Genomic DNA, 17,543 nt, shown 5'->3' on the forward strand with positions numbered 1-17,543 from the left:
TATGCTTGCATATCTAAATAACCTAGAAAAATCCCCCATGTCATTCAGAGTAGACCATATATTTTATTTTCAGGGTATACTTCTTGATTATGGGAGAATTGATGTTAAAATCTTAATTTTACCTAGTTAATTCCATATTTCTGACTTCTTTTTAACCCAATAAAGCTGGAGAAGAGAAGGCATCAGTCAGTACCTGCAGCCACTGATTTTCAAAAGCCAAATGGATCCCACGACGATCAAGATAATAAAAATAGGGGCAGTGATATATAAATTTTTTAAGTGTGCTGGTATTTCAGCACCTGTAAATATAGACACAAGAATATATAATTTAACACTCAGTTCAGTTCAGTCACTCAGCCATGTATGGGCTTTGTGACCCCATGGACAGCAGCATGCTAGGCTTCCCTGGCATAATAAAATAATTTAACATTATTCAGCAGTAAAAAGCAATGAGCTATGAAGCCATGAAATCATGTAGGACTATTAAAAGCATATTACTAAATGAAAAGAGCCAGTCTGAAAAGGCTAAATGCTGCATGATTCCAACCATGACATTCTGGAAAAGGCAAAACTATGGAGTAAGACAATCAGGGATTGTTAAAGGTTAGGATGGATGGAGGCATGAATAGGTGGAGCATAGAGGATTTTATGGCAATGAAACTACTCTATACCATACAACAATGGTGAATGTATGTCATTTATGCATTTCTCAAAATTCATAGAACATGTACCTAGAGTGAATCTTAATGTAAACTATGGACTTTGAGTGGTAATAGTACATTAAGATAGGGTCATTGATGATAACAAATGTACCGCTGCAGTGTGGGGGATGATCAATAGATAGATAGAAAGACCATGCATGTGTAGGGACAAGGGTTTTATTGGAACTCTCTGTACTTCCTATTCAATATTGCTATCATTCTATTTAAAAAATAAAAGTCTACTTTAAAATTATACGTATATATATTTACATCTACAAGAATGTCTTATAGTACATGAAATTTATTTCTGTGATTTAATTTTTAAAACTTTTGCCCCATTAATAGTTCAAATAATTGTTATAATAAAATTGCTTTATCATTTCAGACACTTGAGTTTTTAGCAGACATTATCTTGGATCAGGATTTTGTTGCCTTAAGGATTCATTTAGTGAATTCCTATAGGAGAGATGTGAAATTTAGATCTCTCTGTTACAGTAACAGAATATTGGTCTTCTCCAATATTCAGAAATGAACAGGGAATTGTAAGAAAAGTATTTGGAAAAATAACCCTAATTCTGAAGTCACCTCTATTCCAAGGCATTGAAACTGAACTGAATGCATGTCAGCAACTTTAAACTATTCACTAACTGCTGGTAGAAATATAAGCTCAATCTGACAAGAGGAGAAGTCAGCAAAGGACCTGGCCGACTCTGAGAGGTTTTAAGACTGTGCTCCTGAAGTTGCGTGAATGTGGCTGGGACAGAGAGAGAGGTAAGTGGAGGCTGCAATCCACCTTCTTTCAATACTTTGTTTTTAAACACTGGATTTTTATTTAAAGAAGAAAATTTTTGTTTTACAGTTAAAAACTACAATAGTGTTTTGAAGCCCTCTCTTTCAAACTAATGAGCTGTCTTTTGTTGGAAGTGTACTAGCAGAGGTAAAGGTCCACCCTGTGTGGGAGACATACCTGCATTGGGTGGGACTGGACTAGAGACTCGCTCCAATTCTGAGATTCTATAAATATGATGTCATATTGTAATACGGAGTGGTCGGACTTCATACATAACCGGGAGCATTACTCTTCTCAGTAAACACTGCCAAACTATATATATATATATATATATATATATATATATATATATATATACACAAACTATAAGAATGGACTTTAGAAAATCATGCTTTAAACCCAACACTTTCCTCTTCTCCTTTCTTAACACTAAAATATCAGTAGATAATTTTTTTAATTAATTAATTTATTTTAATTGCAGGCTAATTACTTTACAATATTGTAGTGGTTTTTGCCATACATTGACATGAATCAGCCATGGGTGTACCTCTGTCCCCCATCCTGAAACCCCCTCCCACCTCCCTCCCCATCCCATCCATCAGAGTCATCCCAGTGCACCAGCCCCGAGTGCAGAATTTTTTTTTAAGTATAGACTTGCAAAGACAAAGAGATTATGGATGAAGATAAGAGCAGATGAAAGATTTCAACTTGTTTTAACATGAAAGATGAATGGAAGAATGGCCAATAATTCAGCGTGAAATAAGTATAAACCTTAGTGAATCCAAGAAGGCTCTAGAATAGGGAGGAAAAGATATGGAGAAAGGGGAATGTCAGGAGTGAAGTGTGGAGCTAAAAGTTGGAAGCTTCCTTAAAGTTCTGTATGAAGAACAGATAGGCTGCCAACTCTCCTCCCACCCCACTCAACCAGGTCACCACACTTCCCCAACCAGCAGAAAATGGGAAGTTTGGCCCAAAGAAGATGAACTGGAGAAATTCCAGAGTCAAAGATTCAGATATAATGTAGGGTGGAGATGAAGTGTCTTTAAAGGAAAGTTTGAGTTCTGAATAGTCACACACACACACACACTTACACACACCCCTCTCCTCCCTTCTCTCAGAACACTCTCAGATAGTCAGGATTATTTCTCCAAGGTAAGAGATTGGAGAGGTTTTCTACAGAGTCTGAATAGCCTCAGAGAAAAGACCTCCCCTGGTAGCTCAGATGTAAAGAAACTGCCTGCCAGTGTAGGAGACATAAGAGACACGGGTTCGATCTCTGGGTTGGGAAGATTCCCTGGAGGAGAACATGCCATGGCAACCCACTCCAGCATTCTTGCCTGAAGAATCCCGTGGACAGAGGAGCTGAGGGGCTAATAGTCCATAGGGTTGCACAGAGTCAACACAACTGAAATGACTTAGCACGCACACATGTACACTAGGTTTAAATTAGCTATATTAAGAAATAGCAACATAACCATGTTGTTAATAAAAACTGAGTCAAATACTAGAAGAAACACTTTAAGATCTGAAAGTACTTGTCTCTGGAGAGTTGTTTATAATGGAGCAGGGGGGATGGAGAATCAGAGAGGACTAACATTTTACATGATATACTTGTCTACACATGATAGACAACACAGATTTTAAACTATATGAGTTAGGCTGATTAGAACAATATTTTTATAACAAGAAATTAGAGTAGAATGGGTGCAGAGAGCAGAGAAACTAAACTGTAATGAACTGAATCATAGATGTTATTATAAGACATTAAAGAAACTTCATTGGGAAAACCGTGAGGAGAAAACTCTACCAGACTGAAAATTCATGAAGGTAATTTATGAGCAACCTTATTCTTCTAATAAAATTATAATTAGTTGTTTAAAATTACCCTTTATCCTTCTATTAAAACCATTTAAGTATTTGTGTAAAAGTACACTATACAAGTCAATTTATTAGTACAGAAGAGAACATTAAAGGAAGAATAAATTGGGAGTTCCCTGGTAGCCTAGTGGTTAGGATTCTGGCTTTCACTGTCATGGCCCAGGTTCAGTCCCTCGTAGGGCAACTGAAATCCTGAAAACTGCTCTACACAACTGAAAAAAAAAAGTAGAATAAACTTCATTCTATAATATGGCTTTTTACAACAAATTTTTGTATTATTCTTCTGGATAATCCTTTACTTTGAGGAGGAGACGGAGATAAAGTGGAGGGTGGAAAGGACATCCTTGAATGAAATTTCTTTGTAAACTCCTTTTTCTTTCTTAAGGTAACTCCTCTGAAAGAATGGAAAAATCAAAAATAAGACTAGAAAAATTACTAACCTTGACTCAGTTGTATGGACAGACTCTTGTTGCCAGCCAAGTGGGAGACAGAGCAGGACACGTTCAGCACATGGCGGCTCCCCCAGCGGCATGTGCTCTGGACGGTCACTGTGCCGTCACCCCAGTAAGGTCCTTGCTCAGTGTCACAATCCCCCTCTGGGGTCCAGGAGATCTGTGCAGCCGGCTTCCCTGCAGCTGCCTTGCACACTGCAGTTCCCTTCTCAGTTTGGATCAGGGTCACCTCTGGGGGCACTGCAGAAATGTAGGGGAAATGCTGCAGTCTTAACACATGGGACATGGAATTTAGACAGAGATTTGTTTCAGCCCAAAATCTGGTTATCTGAAACACCTCAATATATGACGTTCCTTACCTAATACTTGGAGGTGATACTCATGATGGAAATTCCCATCACTTGTTACTATTTGACATGTGTAATTCCCATCATGAGTGATGGCCACTGGATCAACCTGAAGGGCAGGATTCTCGTCAGGTCTGGAGGCCCAGGTTATTCTCTTGTCGGTACAGTTTCCTCTCGTGGTCTGATTTGTATCACGTCTGTAGGCTCCGAAGCAGGGCGGCTTGTCTCTGAGGACTATTTCCCATGTTACTACCAACACACTTGGCCACAGCACAGGAGGGCAAGTGAGCACAGCTTTTGTATCCACTAGTACTGATAGTGAAGTTTTAACTGGAAACACATACATAAACACACAAACAGAGAATAATAAGAGAAAAGCTTTATAATACTTGATGTGTCAAAATTTATTCACAACATATTACATGAAATTGTACTTAAAATTTACTTTGCAGGTGGCCTTTTCCCAGAAATACTAGACTTACATAAGAAATAACATTCATGAAATATATATATAAAGTATAATATTAAATCCATCCAATGATTAACCAACTTCTTCCTGTATCATTAGGAAAATAACATGTATTATATGTATGATGATTTTTTAAGTGTTATGAAATTAAATCAGAAGATTTGATATCTATGAAACAAACTGATGAGAAAAGAGAATCTGAATTAAAGGACAAAGACAGTGTTCTAAATCTAATCTTTTGGACAAAGAGACTATGAGATTTACCATACAACTCATGCTCTAAAGGGGTAAAATGGAATTATTAATAATGTGGTTTTCTCCTCCCAAGTTTTGATGAAAGTGAAAAATCAGTAACATCAGAACTAAACACGTACTCTTAAGGGTGGCACTTCAGACAAACATAAGTCTGGAAAGATATGGTACTTCCATTAAAAATAGCTATGACATTAACGCTGAAGAAATTGGAATTTTTTATTTAATTTTTATTCAGAGAATCATAAAATCAGTTAAATCAACAGATTTTAAAATAATCTGTAATCTCATTAGTTGGACCATCTCACATAAATGAAAAATGACAATGCCAAGCTGTAAGAGATGCTTAGAAGTATTTTTCTAGGGGAAAAAAAAAGTAGTATAGTATATAAATACAAATCAAATGAAAAACAAGGATTATTTTCCTCTATAAATTTTCTATAAAAGTATTTCATTGCAAATGTGTGATAGTATAATATATAGTCTTTCAATGAGTTCTCCTTCCGTTCTATTCATTCACATAAATACTCGCTGATAGTTTGCTGTGAACCTTGTTCACAGACCTTGTTTTCATACATTTAATATCATTGTCAGGATTAAACATAGCATTGACCTATTTATCCATATTTTAAAATAAAAATTAAGACTGGCAAGCATTTCCCAATGTAGAAGCTCATGCTTTCCCATAAACTGACATGTCCCTGACTGAAAGGGGTTTGCTGAGACGTGTATCTGTTACAAGTCACCTGTAACAAAGGTGAGTGTCAGTGATTTCATCAGTTTGACATGAACAAAACCAGCTGTGGTGTGACAAAAATTTTATGTGAATGAAGCTTAACCTTATGTTTCTAAGCTTTGCATTTAGTATTTCCTCTCTCCTCTTTTGATGTCATCTGCCTCCTCCGTGATGTACTCAAGCCTTTTCATTTCATGGCCAAATAAATATCATATTACTAGATAAAGGAAGGAGGAGGATTTTAAAGTAGATCTGAGAAGGTAATGGCACCCCACTCCAGTACACTTGCCTGGAAAATGCCATGGACAGAGGAGCCTGGTAGGCTGCAGTCCATGGAGTCGCTAAGAGTTGGACACGACTGAGCGACTTCACTTTGACTTTTCACTTTCATGCATTGGAGAAGGAAATGGCAACCCACTCCAGTGTTCTTGCCTGGAGAATCCCACGGACAGAGGAGCCTGGTAGGCTGTAGTCCATGGGGTCGCTAAGAGTCGGACACGACTGAGTGACTTCACTTTCACTTTTTACTTTCACGCATTGGAGAAGGAAATGGCAACCCACTCCAGTGTTCTTGCCTGGAGAATCCCAGGGACAAGGGAGCCTGGTGGGCTGCCGTCTATGGGGTCACACAGAGTCGGACACGACTAAAGCGACTTAGCCAGCCAGCCAAAAGGGCAGTTAAACCCATGCTGTTTCCATCACTCCAAGTGACATCAGCTCATAGTGAGAACCTCCAGCTTGGCAAAGGCTTGGAGACAAGCAAGAACATGGCTTGTTAGAAATCTGCTAGAGGTTGGATGTGGGAAGCATATATGTGCATAAAGGAATGATGCTTAAAATAAAACCAGAAAAATAAGAGACCAGTGAGATAGCAAGCTGTGAATGCTCTTTTGTGTTCTCGTATGTCCGAACTTTACCTTGGTAAACAGTATAAGGTTTGATGTTTTTGCTAATATATATCCTCAAGATCTGTTTTTTAAAGGCAAGTATTTGGTAATCAAATAAGCACACATTTGAACAGGGGCACAGTATCAAGAAATAACTCCATCAGTGAGGATTCCAAGCACAGCAGATATTCTGTGTTCTTTCACTTTCCTCCATTTTGTGACCTTCAAGTCAATCACCCTTCACCTATATCGATAGTTCTAATGTTATTGGTATTTTCCCCCCTTTCTTCATCCTCTTCTTTCCTTTTCCATACCTTTCCTTTTTCATACTTTTTCATAAATTATCAGGATTAAAATGATAAAATGATAAATTATCATTAGTAAATGATAATTTTGGAGAAGGCAATGGCACCCCACTCCAGTACTTTTGCCTGGAAAATCCCATGGACGGAGGAGCCTGGTAGGCTGCAGTCCATGGGGTCGCCGAGAGTTGGACACGACTCAGTGACTTCACTTTCACTTTTCACTTTCATGCATTGGAGAAGGAAATGGCAACCCACTCCAGTGTTCTTGCCTGGAGAGTCCCAGGGACAGCGGAGCCTGGTGGGCTGCCGTCTATGGGGTTGCACAGAGTTGGACACGACTGAAGCAACTTAGCAGCAGCAGCAAATGATAATTTACCAATGGCCAGTACCTCCACAACACTCAGTGGGTTTGGCACTTAACAAATATATTCTCCATATAAGATAAGCTAGGGTAATTGCACTTCCTACTTCCTGAGAAAACAATAGAGTCTCTTCTTTGCCCCCAAACCAGCAGCCACATCCCATCTTCTCTGCATCCTTTTTCTATAAATCTCTTCCAGTCTCATTCAGCCTTTTGCACACAAATTCTTATTGGCTTTGAGGCATTTCCTTTCTTTTCTCACAACCTTTCCCTAGGGCTTCCCTGATAGCTCAGTTGGTAAAAAATCTGCCTGCAGTGCAGAAGACCCTGGTTCAATTTCTGGGTAGGGAAGATCCCCTGGAGGAGGGATAGGGTACCCACTCCAGTATTCTCGGGCTTTCCTTGTGGCTCAGCTGGTAAAGAATCTGTTTGCTATGCGGGAGACCTGGGTTCGATCCCTGGGTTGGGAATATCCCTGGGCTGGGAGAAGGGAAAGGCTATGCACTCCAGTATTCTGGCCTGGAGAATTCCATGGACTGCACAGTGCGTGACAGAGAAAACTCCATAATCTTTCAGTGGAATCGAATTGCTTTAGGGGAGGATTGGCGGAGTCATTCAAGTCACTTACCTTACAGCATTCAGATCACCATATTCTTTAACTGGGTACAAGACTAGAACAGAGTCTAGACCACTATGTTTCTAAGGAAGCTCAGCATTCTATGCTTCAGTACTGGCCTCAAAGTAAAGAAACAAAAAAATACAGGCATACTACCTTCTGCATAAAGTGTTACAGTGCTCTGCTTTCTTTCCGTAGATGAAGTTGTTGAAACTAGAAAATATTCAGAGAGAAATAGATGAAATCAATTTTAGAAACTTAGAGTAAAAACCATTCTTTTCTCCACAAGAGCTTGTGTACAACATGATAGAAAATCAATGAACCATAACTAAAATTACACAAAAATCCTTGAAATACAGAAATTAGAAGCTGTTACATCATTATATGGAAAAACATGTTAACATTTGGAAATTACATTGTAAGCTATTAATCAATGATTTCCCATTTACACAATATCTCATTTTATACTTAAAACGATTTTGTACAAGGTAACACTGCCTCTATCCTTACCTAGCCATAATGTATTGGTCCATCATGAACACCTCTCATGAGCTGGGCTGATTATGTGGTCTTTTTTTACAGATGCCACTACTTGATTAAAATTGTTTAGACCAGTAGCGGGCATCTCAAACAGCTGGACAAATCAAGTACTTTCTCAAGAACCAACAGTGAGAAGAATAGTTCATCCCTCTTTCTTCCCCAATTTCCTGCTATGATGGTTAATTTTATTGTCAGCCTAGCTAGTCCATGGTACCCAAATGTTTGGTCAAACATTATTCTAGATGTTTCTACAAAGATATTTTTTAATTGGTAGAATTTGAGTAAAGTAAATTACCCTCCATAATGTGAGTGGGCCTCATCCAATCAGTTGAAGGGTTTAACAGAAAAGACTGACCTCATGGGAAAGGGAATTCTGCCAGCACATTGCATTCAGACTTGATCTGCATCTCTTCCCTGGGTCTCCAAAGATCCTGCAGATTTTGGACCAATTCCATAAAGTAAATCAATCTCTTCCTCTTTCTCTCGTTCTCCCTCTCTCTCGGATGTCCAACACACACATACATCCTGTTCTGTCTCTCTGAAGAACCCTGACTAATAAACCTTGGGAAGAATGAAGCAGAAGCAGAGAGAGATGGCAGACTTAACCTAACTCAAGTTCCCAATTCCTTAGTTCTTAAGATGTACATGCATTTCTTCTCTTGAGTTCTATAGAGTTTCTGAAGATAGTCCCAATCTACTTCAAATTTGCTTTCTGAAAAATATGTTTGTATTACTATCTTTTTAAAGAGCAACAATGACTTTCAGAATGCTTCTTATGACTTAAAAACCTGAAAAACACCTTCCTCTGAGTTTTTAAGACCACCATTCAATGTGCTCTCCTGCTTTTAAAAATATTCTTTATGCTCCCCATTCTAATTTTCCACTCAATTCTACCACATAATAAACAGAGAAATTAAATTAAAGGTCTTAGAAGCCAGCAGTGAATAGGCTTCTAAAATAATTCGGCTTTTCTAGGTAGCTAAGTATCATTAGACTGGATTGGAAAGAAGGCAAAGAATGAGATTCTAACTATTGAATTTAGCTCATACTGGGATTAAGTATCTATTCCAGAAACAGATAAGAAATCAAAGTTGACCTCAGAGGGATTACTGAAATCAAGTTATGTCTTAGGTGGTCTAGATTCTGAAGCCCTATCATCACACACAGTGTAGCTTTGCCAAAGAACTGAAAAAGGAAACATCTGGAGCTTTGCATTCCCTATGGTCTCTGTTGCAAGTATTCAACACTGCTGTTGCAGCAAGAAAGCAGGCACATATAATAAGGGAACAAATGTCCATGGCTTTGTCCAATACAATTTTATCTGCAAATATATACAGCCAGCTGGATTTTGCCCATGGGCTATAGTTTGCTAACTCTTGACTTAAAGTACAGTATTTTGTTTTTTGTAATTTCTTACAGTGACAATATTTATAAATACAAACAATAAACATCCACTGAATATTCTATTTTATTCTGCTTACTTTGCCTTTTAAAGATAAACTAAATCTCCAGTGACAACCCCAAGTTCTCCTTCAAATTAAATAAATTTCTTATTCTATTTCTGTGTTGGTGGTTTAGTCACTAAGTCGTGTATGACTCTTTGTGACCCCATACTATAGCCTGCCAGGGTCATCTGTCCTAGGATTTCCCAGGCAAAAACACTGGAGTAGGTTGTCATTTCCTTCTCCAGGGGCTCTTCCCAACCCAGGGATTGAACCTGGGTCTCCTGCATTGCAGGACAAATTCTCTACCAGCTGAGTCAATCTGTTTTTACCATGTTGCAAATCTTTCCTTTCTTCCTTGCATTCTTTCTTTCCTTACTTTGAGTGAAGAGTGGCAATATTGAGGACACCCAATAGGATTCTGATAAGTAAGAAAACTACAATGAACCCTGCCCATTCCCAGCTAAAAGGGAGCTGTCTGGTGGTCACGAGATGGCTACCATAATAGACAAAGGCTACTGAAGCCTATGAAGGCTTTCTCTTGTGAGCACTTTGGCCTTTGCAGCCCTGAGACCTGCTGTTTCTGGAAGAAAGTGTCACAACCATAATATTCTCTGGTTCTTGTTAAACAGAATTCGTCTTCAGCATTAGTTCTTCACATGTCTGGCTGTCACCAATCATTCGCCCTAATTTTTTTTTTTTTTCCTCAGTGCATGGCAATCAGAATCTTATTCCCCCACCACAGGTCAAACCCACATCCCTTGCAGTGGAAGTGAGGAGTCTTAACCACTAGACTGCCAAGGAAGTACAATGCTCCTTATTTTAAAGATATAGGTTGTTTGTTATCAATGGAAACTTCAAAGAACCTAACCTTGATTGATGTCTTCCAGGAGATATTTAAAGACTTTTCTTCTTATCTTTGGATTTCACTTCATTTTCACTTCACTTCATTTCACTTCACTGCCCCATAGAAATTGTTACTTTTAGTAACAGAGCAAAATGATCTTCATGCTCTGAACTAAGCTATTGCCATATCAGTGAATTCTCATGGTAGTCATCTTGTCTGGGAATATTGTCACATTAGTTTTTATGAGACATAACGAAATCAGTGTGAGTACCAGGGGATTCTATTGGAGGAGCTTGGTCTTACATTAAGTGGTGTCTTCATAATTGAATAAGGTCTTCAAGCATTTTGAGTTTCAGTGTTCTCAGTGGACTAGAGTGTAGAAGAGACTTTATGCTTAATAAAGGTATTCCAGTGAGTGCTGGAGCAGCCGTGAAGAGATACCCCATGTCCAAGGTAAGAGAAACCCAAGTAAGACGGTAGGTATTGTGAGAGGGCATCAGAGGGAAGACACACTGAAACCATAATCACAAAAACTGTCAATCTAATCACATGGACCACAGCTTTGTCTAACTCAATGAAACTAAGCCATGTCCTATGGGGCCACCAAGACGGGCGGGTCATGGTGGAGAGGTCTGACAGAATGTGGTCCACTGGAGAAGGGAATGGCAAACCAATTCAGTATTCTTGCCTTGAGAACCCCATGAACCGTATGAAAAGGCAAAATGATAGGATACTGAAAGAGGAACTCCCCAGGTCAGTAAGTACCCATATGCTACCGGAGATCAGTGGAGAAATAACTCCAAAAAGAATGAAGGGACGGAGCCAAAGCAGAAACAATTCCCAGTTGTGGATGTGACTGGTGATAGAAGCAAGGTCTGATGCTGTAAAGAGCAATATTGCATAGGAAATTGGAATGTTAGGTCCATGAATCAAGGCAAATTGGAAGAAGTCAAACAGGAGATGGCAAGAGTGAATGTCAACATTCTAGGAATCAGTGAACTAAAATGGACTGGAATGGGTGAATTTAACTCAGATGACCATTATATCTACTACTGTGGGCAGGAATCCCTTAGAAGAAATGGAGTAGCCATCATGGTCAACAAAAGAGTCCGAAATGCAGTACTTGGATGCAGTCTCAAACATGACAGAATGATCTCTGTTCATTTCCAAGGCAAACCATCCAATATCACAGTAATCCAAGTCTATGCCCCAACCAGTAATGCTGAAGAAGCTCAAGTTGAACGGTTCTATGAAGACCTACAAGACCTTTTAGAACTAACACCTAAAAAAGATGTCCTTTTCATTATACAGGACCAGAATGCAAAAGTAGGAAGTCAAGAAACACCTGGAGTAACAGGCAAATTTGCCTTGGGAATACGGAATGAAGCAGGGCAAAGGCTAACAGAGTTTTGCCAAGAGAACACACTGGTCATAGCAAACACCCTCTTCCAACAACACAAGAGAAGACTCTACACATGGACATCACCAGATGGTCAACACTGAAATCAGATTTATTATATTCTTTGCAGCCAAAGATGGAGGAGCTCTATACAGTCAGCAAAAACAAGACAGGGATTGACTGTGGCTCAGATCATGAACTCCTTATTGCCAAATTCAGACTTAAATTGAAGAAAGTAGGGAAAACCACTAGACCATTCAGGTATGACCTAAATCAAATCCCTCATGTTATACAGTGGAAATGAGAAATGGATTTAAGGGACTAGATCTGATAGACAGAGTGCCTGATGAACTACGGACGGAGGTTCATGACATTATACAGGAGACGGGGAGCAAGACCATACCCATGGAAAAGAAATGCAAAAAACGAAATGGCTGCCTGGGGAGGCCTTACAAATAGCTGTGAAAAAAAAGAGAAGCGAAATGCAAAGGAGAAAAGGAAAGATATAAGCATCTGAATGCAGAGTTCCAAAAAATAGCAAGGAGAGATAAGAAAGCCTTCCTCAGCGATCAATGCAAAGAAATAGAAGAAAACAACAGAATGGGAAAGACTAGAGATCTCTTCAAGAAAATTAGAGATACCAAGGGAACATTTCAGGCAAAGATGGGCTCAATAAAGGACAGAAATGGTATGGACCTAATAGAAGCAGAAGATATTAAGAAGACGTGGCAAGAATACACAGAACTGTACAAAAAAGATCTTTATGACCAAGATAATCACAATGGTGTGATCACTCACCTAGAGCCAGACATCCTGGAATGTGAAGTCAAGTGGGCCTTAGAAAGCATCACTACGAACAAAGCTAGTGGAGGTGATGGAATTCCAGTGGAGCTATTTCAAATCCTGAAAGATGATGCTATGAAAGTGCTGCACTCAATATGCCAGCAAGTTTGGAAAACCCAGCAGTGGCCACAGGACTGGAAAAGGTCAGTTTTCATTCCAATCCCAAAGAAAGGCAATGCCAAAGAATGCTCAAACTACCACACAATTGCACTCATCTCACACGCTAGTAAAGTAATGCTCAAAATTCTCCAAGACAGGCTTCAGCAATATGTGAACTGTGAACTTCCAGATGTTCAAGCTGGTTTTAGAAAAGGCAGAGGAACCAAAGATCAAATTGCCAACATCCTCTGGATCATCAAGAAAGCAAGAGAGTTCCAGAAAAACATCTATTTCTGCTTTATTGACTATGCCAAAGCCTTTGACTGTGTGGATCACAATAAACTGTGGAAAATTCTGAAAGAGATGGGAATACCAGACCACCTGACTTGCCTCTTGAGAAACCTATATGCAGGTCAGGAAGCAACATTTAGAACTGGACATGGAACAACAGACTGGTTCCAAAGAGGAAAAGGAGTACATCAAGGCTGTATATTGTCACCCTACTTATTTAACTTATAGCAGAGTACATCATGAGAAACACTGGGCTGGAGAAAGCACAAGCTGGAATCAAGATTGCTGGGAGAAATAGCAATAACTTCAGATATGCAGATGACACCACCCTTACGGCAGAAAGTGAAGAGGAACTAAAGAGCCTCTTGATGAAAGTGAAAGAGGAGAGTGAAAAAGTTGGCTTAAGCTCAACATTCAGAAAATTAAGATCATGGCATCTGGTCCCATCACTTCATGGGAAATAGATGGGGAAACAGTGGAAATAGTGGCTGACTTTATTTTTCTGGGCTCCAAAATCACTGCAGATGATGATTGCAGCCATGAAATTAAAAGACGCTTACTCCTTGAAAGGAAAGTTATGACCACCTAGACAGCATATTTAAAAGCAGAGACATTACTTTGCCAACAAAGGTTCATCTAGTCAAGGCTATGGTTTTCCCAGTGGTCATGTACGGATGTGAGAGTTGGACTGTAAAGAAAGCTGAGCACTGAAGAATTGATGTTTTTGAACTGTGGTGTTGGAGAAGACTCTTGAGAATCCCTTGGACTGCAAGGAGATCCAACCAGTCCATTCTAAAGGAGATCAGCTCTGGGTGTTCTTTGGAAGGAATGATGCTAAAGCCGAAACTCCAGTACTTTGGCCACCTCATGCGAAGAGTTGACTCATTGGAAAAGACTCTGATGCTGGGAGGGATTGGGGGCAGGAGGAAAAGGGGACAACAGAGGATGAGATGGCTGGTTGGCATCACCGACTCGATAGACATGAGTTTGAGTGAACTCCGGGAGTTGGTGATAGACAGGGAGGCCTGGCATGCTGCAATTCATGGGGTCACAAAGAGTCGGATATGACTGAGTGGCTGAACTGAACTGAACTGGAGGCCCATGGAGAATTCTGCCTCTTAAACCAGACACAAAATTCTCCTACAACTAAGCAACATTCACTGTCTAAAGAAAAATACCTTGGGAAGAAAGTCAATTTTCCCTGCAATTTCTCATACCAGAGATAAAACCCACAAGTTGTAGTGTACTCTTAAGTGTGCTAAAATTATATTTTTCAGAAAAGAAAAATATTATGCTTGTTTTCAGAAGTAGTCTTATGATCATTTTTATAATACTGAATACATCTTTTAAACTTAGTTAATTGCTATAATGAGTCATTCAGCTTTATTATCTCCATCTATTCCTATAGAATTTCAATTTCACATCAAGTATCATGTCTTCAATGATAAAAGAAAGCATCTCTTATTTAGTCCTTCTTGAAGCTTTGTATATACCAAAGTAGTACAATAATCATTTAAAGCTTCTGATTAATGGTTCTATGATTTCTGTCTTCAATTTCTTCATATGAACCCAAATTTTCTTTTAAATTTAGAAAGATTATAGTTTCCCATTAACATAAGAAGTCTAACTCTTTCAGTATGTACATATACAGACAGTCCGCAACTTGGGATAGTGTGATTTACGACTTCTTTTTTTTACTGTACAGTGGTGCAAAGGCCATATGCATTCAAGTAGAAACTGTATTTTGAATTTTGGATTTTGATTGCTTTCTAGGATAACAATAATGCATTATGGTATTCTCTTGTGATGCTGGGCAGCACAGTAAGCCACAGTTCCTAGTCAGCTACACAATCACAAGGGTAAATAACCGATACAACTATTCTGTACCCATACAACCATCTTTTTCACTTTCAAAAGGTACAGTGTTCAATAAATTACATGAGTTATACAACATGTTAGTATGAGATAGGCTTTGTGTTAGATGATTTTGCCCAACTGTTTAAAGAAGGCTCAGCTAAGTTTTGATGTTAGGTTATTATTATTGTTCAGTCGCTAAGTAGTGTTCAATTCTTTGCAGTCCCATGGGTTGCAGCATGCCAGGCTTCCTTGTCCTTCACTATCTCCAGGAGTTTGCTCAAATTCATGTCCATGGAGTTGGTGATGCCATCCAACTATCTCATCCTTTGTTGCCCTCTTTTCCTCCTGTTAAGTAGGTATTTTGACTTATGATATTTTCAACTTAGGATGAGTTTATTGAGGCATAATGCCATCATAAGTGATGGAAGATCTGTATATAGACTGAATCACATGTGGACTGTTTTTAAAGACATATTTACAGTAGAAAAGTAAATTAGTTATTCATTATATTAATTTCCTAGAACTGTCTTGATATGTATCCACAAACTCAATCCCTTAAAACAATAGATATTTATTCTCTCACATTTCTGGAAGTCAGAAATATATCAAAGTGTTAGCACAACCATATTCCTTCCAAAGTCTCTAGTAAAGAATCCTTTTTTTGTTTCTTCCAGGTTTGGGTGGCTACCAGAAATCCTATGTGTTCCTTAGTTTGTAGATGTATCATTTCAACCTCTGACTCCATCTTTACATTGGATTTTCCCTTGTGTCTTCTACTTTTCTTTTCTATGTCATTGGACATAGGGCCCACACTAATCCAGGATGATCTCATCTGAAAGCTTTAGCTTAAATACATTTTCAAAGACCCTTTGTCCAAATGTACCCATATTTGTAGGTTCGTGGTGGACAGATCTTGAGGTGGAGGCACCATTTAACTCACTAAACTCAAGCACTATGAGTGCCTTCCCACCCCTCAGATTAATAATTTATATAGTTATTTTACTTATTTGAGTCTGCAGTTGACCTGAAATCTAATTTTTCTAAATAGTAAATAAGTAAGTGTAATTAAAAAGGATATTTATTGAGTCCAAGAATGCATTTTGAAATCACTAGAATTATTTTTCCATGAAGTGCTCAATGTAAAATATATTACAAAAATAATATTTTAAAATACAAAGAAAAAGTTAACTATAATGAGAAACAAAAATTTGGGAGACAATAGAGCTGGGCAAGGGCACACAGAAAGTAAATTAGTAACATCTGCGAAGGCCAATATTTTTAAGTTCTCTAGAGTAAACCTAGTAAAACTATGATTTAAAAATAGAATGAAAAAAATTGGTGCTGTGCCCTTGATTTACTTCATGATGACAGTCTTGAAATAAGTACTAAATAAGCACAGAAAATAATTTCAGAATGAAAAATTTACCATTTTAAAACATAAGCAGTATTTCATTTTGACAATTTTAGCTAAAATAATCTATAAATAACTTAAGACAATTCAAGATCTCAAAGTGTAAAAACTGTAAAAACATCAAGCACTCTTCTATTAGAATTATTATTAAAAGATGAGCATTACCTGAACTGTGATTACCATTGTCCAGCTGCTGCATTGAGTTGTTTGATGTTTTAGTTCCTTCCATTCCTGCACTTAAGCATTCTGAAAAGACACATGGGGTAAAGAGAGAAATACACATTAGCATTTCTCACTCCCGGAGAAAATCACATTTTTTTTCACATTCCTTGGGCCATTTGGGGATTGCAGTTGCCAATAAAAACATGAATTATGACAGGAAAGCAAACATCTCAAAAAAATTTATCCTGGTATGAACTTTTCACTTGATCTTCCTTCCTATTTGGCATACCCCCATTTTAGGCCCACAGTACCACTCACCACCCTCCGGTCTTATATTCAAGTCAAAGCATTTCTTCTTCTAGACTTCAATGCACTTAGTCTATCTCCAGTTGTGAAAAGGTGTTTTACTATGTTACAGACATTTCAGGCACCAGTGAGGAAGGAGAAGTTTAGCACTGATGTGTTGACTGGATGCTCATATAGAACAACAAATGAAAGTCGCTCAGTCGTGTCCAACTCTTTGCAACCCCATGGACTATACAGTCCATGGAATTCTTCAGGCCAGAATACTGGAATGGGTAGCCTTTCCCTTCTCAGAGGATCTTCCCAACCCAGGGTCCAAACCAAGGTCTCCCACATTGCAGGAGGATTCTTTACCAGCTGAGCCAGAGCAACAAAGGAGTATCCTAAACACTGTTGAAATCACATCACATAGACAAGTGTCTATTAAGTTCAAATTTTACAAGGCAAGCTCCAAATGAAAAATGTTAGTAAGCATTTTTTGAGTAGCAACTCCTGGCAAAGTACTCGCTAAGCACAGAAACATCATAATGAACAATACCCTTTTCTCTCTATGAG

The 17,543-nt window shown here is 38.6% G+C and overlaps 1 protein-coding gene across 3 annotated transcripts in view; it reads right to left on the bottom strand.

The window, feature by feature from the left end:
• Positions 1-17,543, bottom strand: part of LOC516008 (CD200 receptor 1-like) — a 63,520-nt gene that overhangs the window by 24,826 nt on the left and 21,151 nt on the right. For all 3 annotated transcript variants that reach the window (XM_024987554.2, XM_024987684.2, NM_001099374.2), the window contains exons 2-6: positions 16,689-16,769; positions 7,951-8,007; positions 4,181-4,498; positions 3,810-4,061; positions 194-299 (exon numbers count right to left, since the gene is read on the bottom strand). In XM_024987554.2, the coding sequence (XP_024843322.1) occupies positions 194-299; positions 3,810-4,061; positions 4,181-4,498; positions 7,951-8,007; positions 16,689-16,769 (814 nt within the window). The remainder of the gene's footprint in view (positions 1-193; positions 300-3,809; positions 4,062-4,180; positions 4,499-7,950; positions 8,008-16,688; positions 16,770-17,543) is intronic.

Source organism: Bos taurus, chromosome 1, assembly GCF_002263795.3.
Source record: "Bos taurus isolate L1 Dominette 01449 registration number 42190680 breed Hereford chromosome 1, ARS-UCD2.0, whole genome shotgun sequence".
Lineage (NCBI taxonomy): Eukaryota > Metazoa > Chordata > Mammalia > Artiodactyla > Bovidae > Bos > Bos taurus.